Below are 20,494 nucleotides of genomic sequence, written 5' to 3' on the forward strand. Positions count from 1 at the left end.
CAGATCCAATGGAGATGGCCAGAAACACACGGAGAAGATCACTTCGTCATGGTCTTTGGTGGACTCCATATTGAGATGGCAGCATGGAAAACCCTCGGTGACCTTCTGGATAGCAGTGGGTGGACAGGCGTTCTGATGCTTGCAGGGGTTGCTACAAGTGGTACTGCTGATTCCTTCCTGAAAGTGACCCATGTGACACGCACACGACGAGCACACCAAGTCACAGCCAGTACTCTCTATCTTCTCCTGAAGGAAGCCTACAGCCAGTACACCAGTGGACTAGATGAGGGACAGGATACGATACCACTAGATGACTGGTGCGGTGAACAAGCCAATGCAAGTCCACAGTTTCAGTTCTGGTTCCTAATTATGCAGCTAGAACTGGCAGTCCTGATCTATGTGAGATCCGTCCGTGAAGGAAACTTCCAACTGTACACTGATGCTCTGACCAAGCTTGTACCATGGTTCTTCGCCTTGGGACATACAAACTATGCCAGGTGGATCCCAGTTCACTTGCGCGACATGGTGACACTTACAACAAAGCATCCAACTGTATACGCACAGTTTCTGGCAGGAAACTTCACCATGAAGAAGACTACACGTGCATTCTCTGTCATAGCCTTAGACCAGGCACACGAGCAAAATAATGCATTGGTGAAAGGTGATGGAGGGGCTGTAGGTCTTACGGAGAATGCTGCAGCTTTGCGCCGATGGATGGTGTCTGGTCCAGAGATGGCCAAACTGATCTATAAGTTTGAGGCCACAACAGAAAAAAGAATTAGGAAAACTGAACTAAAACACCATGAACAGACAAAGCACACGCAGGTAGCCTTTGCTCGAGATGTGAGAGCACTCACCCGTGTCATAGGAGAGATGGGGAACCCATTCTGTGACGACAGCAAAGATCTCTTGGTGCTAGACAGCAGAGACCTGGCAGACCCAGCAGTCATCAACACCCTTTACCAGATCGAGAAGCTGGGAAAAGAACAGTATGACACATATGTGAACGAGAGGCTTGTACATCAGACAAAGCCTATCACTGACCCAATAAAAAGAAACAATCTCCCTCTCTTCAGCCGACCCCCAGTCAGAGAGAAGTCAAGAACAGAGTTGAAGGTGGTATCTCTGAAGAATGACTGCGTTCTGTTCTCCAGGCTGTTTATTGCATCCCAGACACGGAATGGAGATCTTGATGAATTCTTTGCACATGAAAACCAAGCTTGTCCCCCTGCATTGTCACAAATGGGCAAAATCCGGCTTGGAACCAAGTCTGATCTGGTTGGGTGCTTAGAAGATCTGATCACCTCACGGGAAAATGATGATGTAAGCCCCCCTGTTGAAGTCATGATCCTGGATGGAGCAGCCATCGTGAACATGCTGGCACCTCGTAATGCGAAGACCTTCTCTGAGTATGCATCACTAGTATTCTTGCCATACATCACATCTCAGATACAAAATAAGAGCAGGGTTGATATTATCTGGGATGAATATTTCCCAGACAGTTTGAAAGTCGACACCAGGAAGACGAGGGGTAAAGGCACCAGGAGACGAGTTGAGCCATCTAGTTCCATCCCTCGAAACTGGCAGGCCTTCCTTCGCATAGACGAGAACAAGGTGGAGTTGTTTGACTTTCTAGCAACGAGGATAGCAAACATTGAGACTGACAAGCAAATCGTCACCACAAACCACAAATAAGTTTTTTGTACACAGCCACGAGATGTTACTGGTCTTTCCCCGTGTAGTCACGAGGAGGCAGATACAAGGATACTACTCCATGTCCAAGATGCAGTCAGACAGGGCTATACCAAGGTGTCAATCCGCACAGTGGACACAGATGTTTTGATCCTTGCAGTGGCAGCAACTGGATATCTTGACATCGATGAACTCTGGGTTGCTTTTGGCACAGGGAAGAATTTCAGGCACTTGGCAGCTCACGAGATGGCTGTGGCACTGGGACCAAACAAGTGCCGAGGGTTGCCATTCTTCCACGCCTTCACTGGGTGTGACACCGTGTCCTGCTTCGGCGGAAGGGGGAAGAAAACAGCATGGGAAACATGGAAAGCCTATGATGAGGTCACCTCAGCTTTCTGCGCACTGGCTGCCACACCAACCATTTCAACTGCAAATGACAACATGGATCCACTGGAGCGTTTTGTTGTTCTGCTCTACGATCGAACAAGCAGCCAGGAACATGTTAACGATGCCCGCAAGCATCTCTTCACCCAGACTGGTAGATCAATAGAGGCTATCCCACCAACGCAAGAAGCCCTCAGACAACACATCAAGAGAGCTGCCTACCAAGCCGGCTTTTGTTGGGGCCAGATGATGATTTGCGCACCTGAGCTCCCATCGCCAAGTGAATGGGGTTGGAAACAGAGTAATAACGGCTGGGGGATATATTGGACAACCCTCACAGAGGCAACTGAGGCATGCCGACAATTGATTAGATGTGGATGCAAGAAGGGTTGCAGGAAACAGTGCAAGTGTGTTAAGGCCGCACTCCAGTGCTCAGCTCTGTGTCACTGTGCAGGGGAGTGCACACGATAGTATACAGGAGGAATAACACACCTGTTACATATACACAAACATGTGGAAGACTGTTTTGTAGACTGTTTTATAGTGAAAGTCACTTCCACAGCGTTAATGTGGCATTTTCACTTCATTTCCATTGTGTTTCTGGAGTTTGCTCAAAATAGCTCAAAAAGTAATTATTTTTATAAAGAATAAGGACCAAATAAATGTTATGTGAGTTTGTTGACATTTAATTATGATCTTACAACCTGTTTACGTGAAAAAAACATCATAGGTGTGCTTGAGCAATAAGTAAATCTAGTTTTATAGACATCGGTACTGTGTATCTTATTATCCGTAAACGGCCATTTTTAAAATGGCCGCCATTTTGTCCCTAGGAAAAGATTTGAATGCCCCTATATCCAAAAATCTTCCTAGTAGTATGCTCTATCAGTGTTCAAAATTTCATGCTTGTATCACCAAAAGCACAATTTTTTCACATATCTGCTGGGCTATTATAAAGTATCACTCAATGGTGAATATAATCAATTATAAAATTAAATAATTATCGTATCTGGACCCTGACCCGGATCTTCACCAAAATCGAATCAATTCTTCCTCGTCACAAGCCCAACCTGCCCACCAAGTTGAGTTATAAAACGTCCACATTTTGAGATAACATGCTACATATCGCTTTTAGCCTTATAAAGTATCACTCAATGGTGAATATAATCAATTATAAAATTAAATAATTATCGTATCTGGACCCTGACCCGGATCTTCACCAAAATCGAATCAATTCTTCCTCGTCACAAACCCAACATGCCCACCAAGTTTAGTGATAAAACGTCCACATTTTGAGATAACATGCTACATATCGCTTTTAGCCTTATAAAGTATCACTCAATGGTGAATATAATCAATTATAAAATTAAATAATTATCGTATCTGGACCCTGACCCGGATCTTCACCAAAATCGAATCAATTCTTCCTCGTCACAAACCCAACATGCCCACCAAGTTTAGTTATAAAACGTCCACATTTTGAGATAACATGCTACATATCGCTTTTAGCCTTGTAAAGTATCGCTCAATGGTGAATATAATCAATTATAAAATTAAATAATTATCGTATCTGGACCCTGACCCGGATCTTCACCAAAATCGAATCAATTCTTCCTCGTCACAAGCCCAACCTGCCCACCAAGTTTAGTTATAAAACGTCCACATTTTGAGATAACATGCTACATATCGCTTTTAGCCTTATAAAGTATCACTCAATGGTGAATATTATCAATTATAAAATTAAATAATTATCGTATCTGGACCCTGACCCGGATCTTCACCAAAATCGAATCAATTCTTCCTCGTCACAAACCCAACATGCCCACCAAGTTTAGTTATAAAACGTCCACATTTTGAGATAACATGCTACATATCGCTTTTAGTCTTATAAAGTATCACTCAATGGTGAATATAATCAATTATGAAATTAAATAATTATCGTATCTGGACCCTGACCCGGATCTTCACCAAAATCGAATCAATTCTTCCTCGTCACAAACCCAACATGCCCACCAAGTTTAGTTATAAAACGTCCACATTTTGAGATAACATGCTACATATCGCTTTTAGCCTTATAAAGTATCACTCAATGGTGAATATAATCAATTATAAAATTAAATAATTATCGTATCTGGACCCTGACCCGGATCTTCACCAAAATCGAATCAATTCTTCCTCGTCACAACCCCAACCTGCCCACCACATTTAGTTATAAAACGTCCACATTTTGAGATAACATGCCACATATCGCTTTTAGCCTTATAAAGTATCACTCAATGGTGAATATAATCAATTATAATATTAAATAATTATCGTATCTGGACCCTGACCCGGATCTTCACCAAAATCGAATCAATTCTTCCTCGTCACAAGCCCAACCTGCCCACCAAGTTTAGTTATAAAACGTCCACATTTTGAGATAACATGCTACATATCGCTTTTAGCCTTATAAAGTATCACTCAATGGTGAATATAATCAATTATAAAATTAAATAATTATCGTATCTGGACCCTGACCCGGATCTTCACCAAAATCGAATCAATTCTTCCTCGTCACAAACCCAACATGCCCACCAAGTTTAGTTATAAAACGTCCACATTTTGAGATAACATGCTACATATCGCTTTTAGCCTTATAAAGTATCACTCAATGGTGAATATAATCAATTATAAAATTAAATAATTATCGTATCTGGACCCTGACCTGGATCTTCACCAAAATCGAATCAATTCTTCCTCGTCACAAACCCAACATGCCCACCAAGTTTAGTTATAAAACGTCCACATTTTGAGATAACATGCTACATATCGCTTTTAGCCTTATAAAGTATCGCTCAATGGTGAATATAATCAATTATAAAATTAAATAATTATCGTATCTGGACCCTGACCCGGATCTTCACCAAAATCGAATCAATTCTTCCTCGTCACAAGCCCAACCTGCCCACCAAGTTTAGTTATAAAACGTCCACATTTTGAGATAACATGCTACATATCGCTTTTAGCCTTATAAAGTATCACTCAATGGTGAATATAATCAATTATAAAATTAAATAATTATCGTATCTGGACCCTGACCCGGATCTTCACCAAAATCGAATCAATTCTTCCTCGTCACAAACCCAACATGCCCACCAAGTTTAGTTATAAAACGTCCACATTTTGAGATAACATGCTACATATCGCTTTTAGCCTTATAAAGTATCACTCACTGGTGAATATAATCAATTATAAAATTAAATAATTATCGTATCTGGACCCTGACCCGGATCTTCACCAAAATCGAATCAATTCTTCCTCGTCACAAACCCAACCTGCCCACCACGTTTAGTTATAAAACGTCCACATTTTGAGATAACATACTACATATCGCTTTTAGCCTTATAAAGTATCGCTCACTGGTGAATATAATCAATTATAAAATTAAATAATTATCGTATCTGGACCCTGACCCGGATCTTCACCAAAATCGAATCAATTCTTCCTCGTCACAAACCCAACATGCCCACCAAGTTTAGTTATAAAACGTCCACATTTTGAGATAACATGCTACATATCGCTTTTAGCCTTATAAAGTATCACTCAATGGTGAATATAATCAATTATGAAATTAAATAATTATCGTATCTGGACCCTGACCCGGATCTTCACCAAAATCGAATCAATTCTTCCTCGTCACAAACCCAACATGCCCACCAAGTTTAGTTATAAAACGTCCACATTTTGAGATAACATGCTACATATCGCTTTTAGCCTTATAAAGTATCACTCAATGGTGAATATAATCAATTATAAAATTAAATAATTATCGTATCTGGACCCTGACCCGGATCTTCACCAAAATCGAATCAATTCTTCCTCGTCACAACCCCAACCTGCCCACCACATTTAGTTATAAAACGTCCACATTTTGAGATAACATGCCACATATCGCTTTTAGCCTTATAAAGTATCACTCAATGGTGAATATAATCAATTATAATATTAAATAATTATCGTATCTGGACCCTGACCCGGATCTTCACCAAAATCGAATCAATTCTTCCTCGTCACAAACCCAACATGCCCACCAAGTTTAGTTATAAAACGTCCACATTTTGAGATAACATGCTACATATCGCTTTTAGCCTTATAAAGTATCGCTCACTGGTGAATATAATCAATTATAAAATTAAATAATTATCGTATCTGGACCCTGACCCGGATCTTCACCAAAATCGAATCAATTCTTCCTCGTCACAAACCCAACCTGCCCACCACGTTTAGTTTTAAAACGTCCACATTTTGAGATAACATGCTACATATCGCTTTTAGCCTTATAAAGTATCGCTCACTGGTGAATATAATCAATTATGAAATTAAATAATTATCGTATCTGGACCCTGACCCGGATCTTCACCAAAATCGAATCAATTCTTCCTCGTCACAAACCCAACCTGCCCACCACATTTAGTTATAAAACGTCCACATTTTGAGATAACATGCCACATATCGCTTTTAGCCTTATAAAGTATCACTCAATGGTGAATATAATCAATTATAATATTAAATAATTATCGTATCTGGACCCTGACCCGGATCTTCACCAAAATCGAATCAATTCTTCCTCGTCACAAACCCAACATGCCCACCAAGTTTAGTTATAAAACGTCCACATTTTGAGATAACATGCTACATATCGCTTTTAGCCTTTTAAAGTATCACTCACTGGTGAATATAATCAATTATAAAATTAAATAATTATCGTATCTGGACCCTGACCCGGATCTTCACCAAAATCGAATCAATTCTTCCTCGTCACAAACCCAACCTGCCCACCAAGTTTAGTTATAAAACGTCCACATTTTGAGATAACATGCTACATATCGCTTTTAGCCTGATAAAGTATCGCTCAATGGTGAATATAATCAATTATAATATTAAATAATTATCGTATCTGGACCCTGACCCGGATCTTCACCAAAATCGAATCAATTCTTCCTCGTCACAAACCCAACATGCCCACCAAGTTTAGTTATAAAACGTCCACATTTTGAGATAACATGCCACATATCGCTTTTAGCCTTATAAAGTATCACTCAATGGTGAATATAATCAATTATAATATTAAATAATTATCGTATCTGGACCCTGACCCGGATCTTCACCAAAATCGAATCAATTCTTCCTCGTCACAAACCCAACATGCCCACCAAGTTTAGTTATAAAACGTCCACATTTTGAGATAACATGCTACATATCGCTTTTAGCCTGATAAAGTATCGCTCACTGGTGAATATAATCAATTATAAAATTAAATAATTATCGTATCTGGACCCTGACCCGGATCTTCACCAAAATCGAATCAATTCTTCCTCGTCACAAACCCAACATGCCCACCAAGTTTAGTTATAAAACGTCCACATTTTGAGATAACATGCTACATATCGCTTTTAGCCTTATAAAGTATCACTCAATGGTGAATATAATCAATTATAAAATTAAATAATTATCGTATCTGGACCCTGACCCGGATCTTCACCAAAATCGAATCAATTCTTCCTCGTCACAACCCCAACCTGCCCACCACATTTAGTTATAAAACGTCCACATTTTGAGATAACATGCCACATATCGCTTTTAGCCTTATAAAGTATCACTCAATGGTGAATATAATCAATTATAATATTAAATAATTATCGTATCTGGACCCTGACCCGGATCTTCACCAAAATCGAATCAATTCTTCCTCGTCACAAACCCAACATGCCCACCAAGTTTAGTTATAAAACGTCCACATTTTGAGATAACATGCTACATATCGCTTTTAGCCTTATAAAGTATCGCTCACTGGTGAATATAATCAATTATAAAATTAAATAATTATCGTATCTGGACCCTGACCCGGATCTTCACCAAAATCGAATCAATTCTTCCTCGTCACAAACCCAACCTGCCCACCACGTTTAGTTTTAAAACGTCCACATTTTGAGATAACATGCTACATATCGCTTTTAGCCTTATAAAGTATCGCTCACTGGTGAATATAATCAATTATGAAATTAAATAATTATCGTATCTGGACCCTGACCCGGATCTTCACCAAAATCGAATCAATTCTTCCTCGTCACAAACCCAACCTGCCCACCACATTTAGTTATAAAACGTCCACATTTTGAGATAACATGCCACATATCGCTTTTAGCCTTATAAAGTATCACTCAATGGTGAATATAATCAATTATAATATTAAATAATTATCGTATCTGGACCCTGACCCGGATCTTCACCAAAATCGAATCAATTCTTCCTCGTCACAAACCCAACATGCCCACCAAGTTTAGTTATAAAACGTCCACATTTTGAGATAACATGCTACATATCGCTTTTAGCCTTATAAAGTATCACTCACTGGTGAATATAATCAATTATAAAATTAAATAATTATCGTATCTGGACCCTGACCCGGATCTTCACCAAAATCGAATCAATTCTTCCTCGTCACAAACCCAACCTGCCCACCAAGTTTAGTTATAAAACGTCCACATTTTGAGATAACATGCTACATATCGCTTTTAGCCTGATAAAGTATCGCTCAATGGTGAATATAATCAATTATAATATTAAATAATTATCGTATCTGGACCCTGACCCGGATCTTCACCAAAATCGAATCAATTCTTCCTCGTCACAAACCCAACATGCCCACCAAGTTTAGTTATAAAACGTCCACATTTTGAGATAACATGCCACATATCGCTTTTAGCCTTATAAAGTATCACTCAATGGTGAATATAATCAATTATAATATTAAATAATTATCGTATCTGGACCCTGACCCGGATCTTCACCAAAATCGAATCAATTCTTCCTCGTCACAAACCCAACATGCCCACCAAGTTTAGTTATAAAACGTCCACATTTTGAGATAACATGCTACATATCGCTTTTAGCCTGATAAAGTATCGCTCACTGGTGAATATAATCAATTATAAAATTAAATAATTATCGTATCTGGACCCTGACCCGGATCTTCACCAAAATCGAATCAATTCTTCCTCGTCACAAACCCAACATGCCCACCAAGTTTAGTTATAAAACGTCCACATTTTGAGATAACATGCTACATATCGCTTTTAGCCTTATAAAGTATCGCTCACTGGTGAATATAATCAATTATAAAATTAAATAATTATCGTATCTGGACCCTGACCCAGATCTTCACCAAAATCGAATCAATTCTTCCTCGTCACAACCCCAACCTGCCCACCACGTTTAGTTATAAAACGTCCACATTTTGAGATAACATGCCACATATCGCTTTTAGCCTTATAAAGTATCGCTCAATGGTGAATATAATCAATTATAAAATTAAATAATTATCGTATCTGGACCCTGACCCAGATCTTCACCAAAATCGAATCAATTCTTCCTCGTCACAACCCCAACCTGCCCACCACGTTTAGTTATAAAACGTCCACATTTTGAGATAACATGCCACATATCGCTTTTAGCCTTATAAAGTATCACTTAATGGTGAATATAATCAATTATAAAATTAAATAATTATCGTATCTGGACCCTGACCCAGATCTTCACCAAAATCGAATCAATTCTTCCTCGTCACAAACCCAACATGCCCACCACGTTTTGGCTGAATCCGTCCACAACTTTTTGAAATATCGTGCGATATATCGTTGTTGCCCGATCTCTCAATGGTGAAGAATCACTTAAAAATTAATAATCCTCGTATCCGGATCCGGATTAGGATTTTCACAAAATTCAAATCAATTCGTCCATGTTACACACTCAACCTGTCCACCAGATTTCATCTAAGTCCGCCAATAACTTTTCCAGATATCCTGCACGCAAACAAACTGACAGCGGTGAAAACAACCTCTGTCCATTCCAGATAGCGGCGTTTAAAAAAGGTAAGGGGGAGGGGGGGGGTTCACGTGCACCCAGTAACCCCCCCACACCCACCCCCCGCCCACACTCCTGGATCCGCCCCTGCTTATTGCAACACACACTATACTGTTTCCAGCAAGTAATGTGCAATTTCCACACATCCGGACGAACAGAGCTTGAACAGAGTTTACATATTGAGTGACTGAATTAGTTGACCAATCAAAATCTGAAGCCAATTGTGTATTTGGATTTTGCATCTATTATGCTATGCACGACATCTTTCTGTTTGTTTGTCAGGATACCTCAGATGAGCAGTATATCTCTGAAGTTGTGGATGGATGTGGATGAAACTTAATGGGCAGGTTGGGTGTCTGCCAAAGATTTGGTGAAGATCTGGATCCGGATATGAGCATTTTTTAATTTTTACTTCCGCCATCAAAGGTGGATGTAGATTATGTTTTCACATTTGTCTGGTTATTACTTGCGAAAATTGAAGATTTTTCAAGTATATTGCTTGGTCTTGTGTGTTATTCTGTCTGTCTGTTTGTCTGTCTTTTTCTGTCTGTCAATCACCTATAGGTCACAATTTTTAACTGACCTTCACCAAACTTCACCAAATGGTAGAGTTTGTCATAAGAAAAAAGCCTATTGATTTTGAGGTCAAAAGGTCAACATAGGCCAAAGGCCAACAGCGTAGTCAAATTTTTAAAAGCCTCAATTTTCTTTCGATTGACTTGAAATTTCAAGAGGATTTGCACAATTGTTCATTTAATTTAACCACCAATTATTTTTGAGGTCAACGTATGTCAAAAGGACACCATAGGCCAAAGGTCAACAACTTCAGTGAAATTTCTAAAATCCTCAATTTTCATCTGATTGGCTTGAAATTTGAAGATGATTTGCAGATCAAGTCATTGAATTCAACCGCCAATTATTTTTGAGGTCAACATAGGCCAAAGGTCAACAACTTATTTTAGGGATTTCACAAGTATCGTGCTATGCACATCATGTTTCTTGTTTGTTTGTCTGTGAGCAGGATATCTGAAAACGTTATGGATGGATTCAGATGAAACTTAGTGCACATGTTGGGTGTGTGTCAAGGACTAATTCATTCGATCTTCGTTAAGATCTGATTCCGGATCCAGATACGATTTAAAAAAAAACTTTTTAAAGTGATACTTTCTCATTTGAGAGATGGGGCTAAAAACAATATATAGCATGATATTTCAATGTAGCACACAAGGTTATAAACCTTGTAGATGAGTTATGAGAAAACTAGGTGGATGAGTTCGTCAGGTGAAAAGAACAAGCAGATTCGTGCCTGGTTCAGGTCTGAATCCAGGTCCGAATTATCAGTGGGATATACAAAACGTAAACTGTTCAGCCCGACAGAGGTATGCATTCTACCGACTGCTGTTCTTGTATTTTTTTGTTTCTACATGAATTCGTGTTTGATTGCACAAGCAAGGAAGTTTGTGTACAAGACAATTTAATGAATTAAGTACAAGTTTGTACTGCTCGATAATATATTGTACGATTCTTTTCTTCTAATCCTCGTAGGTCACCCACGATTTTTCAATCAACTCTCCTGTGGCCTGGATATCATTGGCCTGGCGGGTGAATGGCTCACGTCAACTGCAAACACCAACATGTACGTACAGATCTGTACGTGCGAGTTGTGCGACTTCGTTGTGCGACTTCGTACATGGTGTTCCACAAAGTGATGACATATTTACAATTGCAATGCAAAGGAAAATAATCATCACTTTGTGTGTTTTGTTGTGCGTTCTTCTATTCTGTCAAATTTTAGGTCATGTCATCTACATTTTACAGACATAAAAATTAAGCTCTAAGAGTTGGGGAGAATGGGCGATGAAAGGGAAAGGGAGTTCAATCAAGGTCGAAGTATTGAAGAGCAAAGGAGGCAAAGACAAAAGTGATTAAATATTTTGTCATTTTCAGACAAGTTTAGGAGATATTGCACCAAACCATCCTAAACCCAAACAGCTGCATCATTAATTGTCCACAGCCACATCCATAATTGTCTACAGCCACGTCCCTAATTGTCTACAGCCACATCCCTAATTGTCTACAGCCACATCCCTAATTGTCTACAGCCACATCCCTAATTGTCCACAGCCACATCCATAATTGTCTACAGCCACATCCCTAATTGTCTACAGCCACGTCCCTAATTGTCTACAGCCACATCCCTAATTGTCTACAGCCACATCCCTAATTGTCTACAGCCACATCCATAATTGTCTACAGCCACGTCCCTAACTGTCTACAGCCATGTCCCTAATTGTCTACAGCCACGTCCCTAATTGTCTACAGCCACATCCCTAATTGTCTACAGCCACATCCCTAATTGTCCACAGCCACATCCATAATTGTCTACAGCCACATCCCTAATTGTCCACAGCCACATCCATAATTGTCTACAGCCACGTCCCTAATTGTCTACAGCCACATCCATAATTGTCTACAGCCACATCCCTAACTGTCTAAAGCCACGTCCCTAATTGTCTACAGCCACATCCCTAATTGTCTACAGCCACATCCCTAATTGTCTACAGCCACATCCCTAATTGTCCACAGCCACATCCATAATTGTCTACAGCCACATCCATAATTGTCCACAGCCACATCCATAATTGTCTACAGCCACGTCCCTAATTGTCTACAGCCACGTCCCTAGTTGTCTACAGACACATCCCTAATTGTCTACAGCCGCGCCCCTAATTGTCTACAGCCGCATCCATAATTGTCTGCAGCCGCATCCATAATTGTCTACAGCCACATCCCTAATTGTCTACAGCCACATCCCTAATTGTCTACAGCCACATCCCTAATTGTCTACAGCCACATCCATAATTGTCTACAGCCACATCCCTAACTGTCTACAGCCACGTCCCTAATTGTCTACAGCCACGTCCCTAATTGTCTACAGCCACGTCCCTAATTGTCTACAGCCACATCCCTAATTGTCTACAGCCACATCCCTAATTGTCCACAGCCACATCCATAATTGTCTACAGCCACGTCCCTAATTGTCTACAGCCACGTCCCTAATTGTCTACAGCCACATCCCTAATTGTCTACAGCCACATCCCTAATTGTCTACAGCCACATCCATAATTGTCTACAGCCACATCCATAATTGTCTACAGCCACGTCCCTAATTGTCTACAGCCATGTCCCTAATTGTCTACAGCCACATCCCTAATTGTCTACAGCCACATCCCTAATTGTCCACAGCCACATCCATAATTGTCTACAGCCACGTCCCTAATTGTCTACAGCCACGTCCCTAATTGTCTACAGCCACATCCATAATTGTCTACAGCCACATCCCTAATTGTCTACAGCCACATCCATAATTGTCTACAGCCACGTCCCTAACTGTCTACAGCCACGTCCCTAATTGTCTACAGCCACATCCCTAATTGTCCACAGCCACATCCATAATTGTCTACAGCCACGTCCCTAATTGTCTACAGCCACGTCCCTAATTGTCTGCAGCCACGTCCCTAATTGTCTACAGCCACATCCATAATTGTCTACAGCCACATCCCTAACTGTCTACAGCCACGTCCCTAATTGTCTACAGCCACGTCCCTAATTGTCTACAGCCACGTCCCTAATTGTCTACAGCCACGTCCCTAATTGTCTACAGCCACGTCCCTAATTGTCTACAGCCACGTCCCTAATTGTCTACAGCCACGTCCCTAATTGTCTACAGCCACATCCCTAATTGTCTACAGCCACATCCCTAATTGTCTACAGCCACGTCCCTAATTGTCTACAGCCACATCCCTAATTGTCTACAGCCACGTCCCTAATTGTCTACAGCCACATCCCTAATTGTCTACAGCCACATCCCTAATTGTCTACAGCCACATCCCTAATTGTCTACAGCCACATCCATAATTGTCTACAGCCACGTCCCTAACTGTCTACAGCCACGTCCCTAATTGTCTACAGCCACGTCCCTAATTGTCTACAGCCACATCCCTAATTGTCTACAGCCACATCCCTAATTGTCCACAGCCATAATTGTCTACAGCCACATCCCTAATTGTCTACAGCCACGTCCCTAATTGTCTACAGCCACGTCCCTAATTGTCTACAGACACATCCCTAATTGTCTACAGCCGCGCCCCTAATTGTCTACAGCCGCATCCATAATTGTCTGCAGCCGCATCCATAATTGTCTACAGCCACGTCCCTAATTGTCTACAGACACATCCCTAATTGTCTACAGCCCCGTCCCTAATTGTCTACAGCCGCATCCATAATTGTCCACAGCCGCATCCATAATTGTCCACAGCCACGTCCCTAATTGTCTACAGCCACATCCATAATTGTCTACAGCCACATCCCTAATTGTCTACAGCCACATCCCTAATTGTCTACAGCCACATCCCTAATTGTCTACAGCCACATCCATAATTGTCTACAGCCACGTCCATAATTGTCTACAGCCACGTCCCTCACTGTCTACAGCCACGTCCCTAATTGTCTACAGCCACGTCCCTAATTGTCTACAGCCACATCCCTAATTATCTACAGCCACATCCCTAATTGTCCACAGCCACATCCATAATTGTCTACAGCCACATCCCTAATTGTCTACAGCCACGTCCCAAATTGTCTACAGCCACATCCATAATTGTCTACAGCCACATCCCTAACTGTCTACAGCCACGTCCCTAATTGTCTACAGCCACGTCCCTAATTGTCTACAGCCACATCCCTAATTGTCCACAGCCACATCCCTAATTGTCCACAGCCACATCCATAATTGTCTACAGCCACATCCATAATTGTCCACAGCCACATCCATAATTGTCTACAGCCACGTCCCTAATTGTCTACAGCCACGTCCCTAATTGTCTACAGCCACGTCCCTAATTGTCTACAGACACATCCCTAATTGTCTACAGCCGCGCCCCTAATTGTCTACAGCCGCATCCATAATTGTCTGCAGCCGCATCCATAATTGTCTACAGCCACGTCCCTAATTGTCTACAGACACATCCCTAATTGTCTACAGCCCCGTCCCTAATTGTCTACAGCCGCATCCATAATTGTCCACAGCCGCATCCATAATTGTCCACAGCCACGTCCCTAATTGTCTACAGCCACATACATAATTGTCTACAGCCACATCCCTAATTGTCTACAGCCACGTCCCTAATTGTCTACAGCCACATCCCTAATTGTCTACAGCCACATCCCTAATTGTCTACAGCCACATCCATAATTGTCCACAGCCGCATCCATAATTGTCCACAGCCACGTCCCTAATTGTCTACAGCCACATCCCTAACTAGAATGGCACTCAGTAAAGAGCATACCTCCGCCTGGTTGGCCATATCACTCAATGGTGAAGAATCACTTAAAAAATTCTACTCGCTGGATCCGGATCCGGATATTCACCTAAATTTAATCGATTCTTACTTGTCACACACACAACCTGTCCAACAAGTGTTGTCCAAATCCATCCATAACTTTTTGAGATATCCTGGTATTCTTCACCATTGTATGTATCATTTTTGTCCGATTTCCCAATGGTGAAGAATCACTTTAAAAAAAAAAAAAATTCTCATTTCCGAATCCATATTCAGATCTTTACCAAAATCGAATCGTCATTGTCAGACACCCAACCGGTCCACCAAGTTTCGTCCAAATCCGTCCACAACTTTTTGAGATATCATGCTACGTATCGTTTTTGGTCCTATCTCCCAATGGAGAAGAATCACTTTAAAATTTCTATTGGCCAGATCCGGATCTGATCTTTACCAAAATCGAATCATTTCGTCGGTGTCACATACTGTACATCTCTGCCAAATTTCGTCCGAATCAGTCCACAAATTTTTGAGATATTTTGTTCACAAACGGACAGACAGACAGACAGGGGTGAAAACATAATCTCCATCCACCTTTGGTGACGGAGGTAATTATCCACAGCCACATTCTTAATTGTCCACAGCCACATCCCCAATTATCCACAGTTACATCCCTAATTGTCCACAACCACATCCCCAATTATCCACAGTCACATCCCTAATTGTCCACAGCCACATCCCTAATTGTCCACAGTCACATCCCTAATTTTCCACAATCACATCCATAATTATGCACAGTCACATCCCTAATTGTCCACAGCCACATCCATAATTATGCACAGCCACATCCCTAATTGGCCACAGCCACATCCCTAATTGTCCACAGCCACATCCCTAATTGTCCACAGTCACATCTCTAATTTTCCACAATCACATCCCCAATTATCCACAGTCACATCCCTAATTGTCCACAGCCACATCCATAATTGTCCACAGCCACGGCACTAATTGTCCACAGCTTCGTCTTTAATTGTCCACAGCCACGTCTATAATTGTCCACAGCCACGTCTATAATTGTCCACAGCCACGTCTATAATTGTCCACAGCCACGTATATAATTGTCCACAGCCACGGCACTAATTGTCCACAGCTTCGTCTATAATTGTCCACAGCCACGTATATAATTGTCCACAGCCACGGCACTAATTGTCCACAGCCACGTATATAATTGTCCACAGCCACGGCACTAATTGTCCACAGCCACGTCTATAATTGTCCACAGCCACGGCACTAATTGTCCACAGCCACGTCTATAATTGTCCACAGCCACGTCTATAATTGTCCACAGCCACGTCTATATAGATCTCCGCTGGAGAGTTTGCCTTTTTGTGATGAGGTAGCTCCACAATTTGCTGCGAGTGGCGAAAGTAGTTTGCTCCGGGTGTTGCAACAGCAATGAAGCGATGCACTACGACCAATTAATACATGGTAAGTCTTCTGATGACGCAGTTCAAAATGTGTTAACCTGCTCGAGGACAGGACGAAGTGCTAATTGTAGTTATGCAAAGCAAAATCTGATTCTTGGTGGGTTATTGTGGTTTAATTTTTGGAACATAAGTAGCAAGGTATTTTTGGCGGTCCCCTCCTGCCACCTCGTGGTTCCACAACATAAAAAGGAACCACATTCGTCACGCACCCACCTTGCAACTGTCACACCAAGCCCCACCCTTCAGGTCACGCCCCGCTTGTCCAATCGGTCCAATCCAATCATACAGCACTCGTCCAAAAGTGCTCCGCCTCTCAAGTCGTGCTCCGCCTGCCACATCATGGCCTGCCATCCAATCATGCTCCGCCTGCCACATCATGCTCCTCCCTCTGCACCGGGCTCCACCCTTCAAATTGCATTCCACACCACTGGTGCTCGCAATGCCCCCTCCTTTCACACAATATCTCACCTCTTGGCTAAGTTTACGTTACCTGCACAAGACTCCCTTTAACTGGTGAACTACATTGATGTTACCTTATCTTCTTGAACAGTGTCAGAGGTGATTCAGCCAACAAACAGCTTGTTCTATCAAACGATATACATCACTTTAACTTGTTTGTGTGGAACAGTGAAGCACTTTTTGTTGTTCATTTCAGGTTTACCTATGAGATTGCACCGGTGTTTGTTCTCATGGAAAGTCTAACGTTGACGAAGATGCGTGAGATTGTTGGATGGCCCAATGGTGAAGGCGATGGAATCTTCTCTCCAGGTAATCTGCTCCCCAACCTTCGGTGATATGTATCTCATGTATGTATGTGTTAGCCATGTACTTACCTTGGCTTCTCTTACATCGGTGTGTTAGCCATGCACTTACCTTGGCTTCTCTTACATTGGTGTGTTAGCCATGTACTTACCTTGGCTTCTCTTACATCGGTGTGTTAGCCATGCACTTACCTTGGCTTCTCTTACATTGGTGTGTTAGCCATGTACTTACCTTGGCTTCTCTTACATTGGTGTGTTAGCCATGTACTTACCTTGGCTTCTCTTACATCGGTGTGTTAGCCATGCACTTACCTTGGCTTATCTTACATCGGTGTGTTAGCCATGTACTTACCTTGGCTTTTCTTGCATCGGTGTGTTAGCCATGTACTTACCTTGGCTTCTCTTACATTGGTGTGTTAGCCATGTACTTACCTTGGCTTCTCTTACATCGGTGTGTTAGCCATGCACTTACCTTGGCTTATCTTACATTGGTGTGTTAGCCATGTACTTACCTTGGCTTTTCTTACATCGGTGTGTTAGCCATGTACTTACCTTGGCTTATCTTACATTGGTGTGTTAGCCATGTACTTACCTTGGCTTGTCTTACATTGGTGTGTTAGCCATGTACTTACTTTGGCTTCTCTTACATTGGTGTGTTAGCCTTGTACTTACCTTGGCTTATCTTACATTGGTGTGTTAGCCATGTACTTACCTTGGCTTATCTTACATTGGTGTGTTAGCCATGTACTTACCTTGGCTTGTCTTACATTGGTGTGTTAGCCATGTACTTACCTTGGCTTCTCTTACATTGGTGCGTTGGCCATGTACTTACCTTGGCTTCTCTTACATTGGTGTGTTAGCCATGTACTTACCTTGGCTTCTCTTACATTGGTGTGTTAGCCATGTACTTACCCTGGCTTCTCTTACATTGGTGTGTTAGCCATGTACTTACCCTGGCTTCTCTTACATTGGTGTGCTAGCCATGTACTTACCCTGGCTTCTCTTACATTGGTGTGTTAGCCATGTACTTACCTTGGCTTATCTTACATTGGTGTGTTAGCCATGTACTTACCTTGGCTTATCTTACATTGGTGTGTTAGCCTTGTACTTACCCTGGCTTCTCTTACATTGGTGTGTTAGCCTTGTACTTACCCTGTACTTACTTTTTCCACATGTGAAATTTGCATTTATGTTTATTTAAATTATACAATGGACTACAAAATGTAAATGTTTCATGATATTTGTTATATTATATCACCTTTATTTATCAATGTTGTTCAAATGAAGATCAAATAGAGATCAAAACTTTACATGGGGTGTACTTACTTTTTCACGTGACTGTAAGACTGCTTCAGTCGTGCTAAACTTCTGGATTTTTTAAACGATCTTTAAATTACCATTTTATTAAAATTTAAGTATTATTACTGAACACTGTGTGGGGGTATTATGTTCTATGAACTCTCCAGTACAGTATACCCAGTTTTCCCTCTGCTGCATAATTATTTAAAATACTGTATGCTGTGTGTCAATGAATAAGTAGACATATGTTCTATGTTCTAACCCTGGCTTCTGGAGGCCAGTCGGCGGCTTTCACGAGCCCTCCCCTTCCCACGCCTCCTGCCCCCAAGCCCTCTCCCTCCCACACTTCTCCCTGCTCTCAAATGTTGTGGTTGTGTGCTTCCCCTTCTCTCCCCATCTTGTCTTCCGCTCCCTCTTTTTGTATATTTTGTTTGTCTGGTTGATTTGTTTGTGAAATAAATGTTCGCTCTTTCACGAGCCTCGATTCAGTATACAAAAAATATATATATATATGATTGTCTGGTATATTTTGTTTGGTATATAATGTCTGTATATTTTGTTTGTCTGGTTGATTTGTTTGTGAAATAAATGTTCGCTCTTTCACGAGCCTCGATTCAGTATACAAAAAATATATATATATATGATTGATCTGACACTTATGAATGAGCTTGTGCATACATAATATGCAAGAAGAAGACATTTGGATACTTCATTGTACTTTAACAGATTCAGATATTTATGAGTGGACAATCGACAAATCAAAACAGTTCCTCGATCCCAGCATCATGATCCTTGGGTTAAGATGGGAATGCTAAACCAGGGGTTGACTTGTTCAGCATTCCCCCCTGAATTCACAGTTTAGTAAATCGGTAATTTTGTCAATTGAACTTTCTGCGTAAAATTTTCACTACTGTCACATCGTCGCAGGCGGTGCAATATCCAACATGTACGCCGTCATGGCTGCACGTTACAAGTTCTTCCCTGAGGTGAAGGATCGTGGCATGGCAGCTCTACCTCGTCTTGTCATGTTTACCTCTGAATGTGTGAGTTTCCTCTTGAAGTTGTCACCCTGGTTGAATGCAAAAATCTGTTTCTCTTGAATTTATGTTCTTGCAGCAGTTACTTATGGCATATGTTGTTTCATTGTGATAATGCATTTCATGTGTCTGCAGAGTCACTATTCAATCAAGAAAGCCGGTGGTGCTCTCGGCATTGGTGCTGATAACGTCATCCTCATTAAGGCAGATCAAAGGTGGGTCATTGCTTTGGCTGAATCGTTTCGGAACAGAGATCCATTCATAACCTATCTCCTTGTGTGCCCCAAAATTATTTTAAATAAGGAGGATAGGGTAGAACAGCAAATCAATGGGTGATGGTGCTTCACTGAAGCTGTAAAGCTGAGGAACAGCATTTATGTGTCTACGCATATGCATACAAAGGCTTCAAAGTCACTATTTGGATGAAACAGCGATGTGTTACCCTGATGAGCACCAACAAGGGTGAAACCGGTCGTTAGCTTCTCTTTTCATCTCCATGGTGACAGCTTTTAACTTTGACATTCTTGTACTGCTATAGGCCCTTGTGGGTTTGCAGGCATGACGCCAACATGATGGCATCATCATGGTATTAG

General features: G+C 41.3%; 1 protein-coding gene across 1 annotated transcript in view; it reads left to right on the forward strand.

Moving 5' to 3' along the window:
• GAD1 (glutamate decarboxylase 1) overlaps positions 1-20,494 on the forward strand; it is a 118,110-nt gene that overhangs the window by 64,329 nt on the left and 33,287 nt on the right. The window contains exons 5-8 of the mRNA XM_068122444.2: positions 11,524-11,614; positions 17,460-17,572; positions 19,792-19,907; positions 20,037-20,116. Coding sequence (XP_067978545.1) covers positions 11,524-11,614; positions 17,460-17,572; positions 19,792-19,907; positions 20,037-20,116 — 400 coding nt within the window. The remainder of the gene's footprint in view (positions 1-11,523; positions 11,615-17,459; positions 17,573-19,791; positions 19,908-20,036; positions 20,117-20,494) is intronic.

The sequence above is a fragment of the Myxine glutinosa genome, chromosome 7 (assembly GCF_964187855.1).
Source record: "Myxine glutinosa chromosome 7, kmMyxGlut1.1, whole genome shotgun sequence".
Lineage (NCBI taxonomy): Eukaryota > Metazoa > Chordata > Myxini > Myxiniformes > Myxinidae > Myxine > Myxine glutinosa.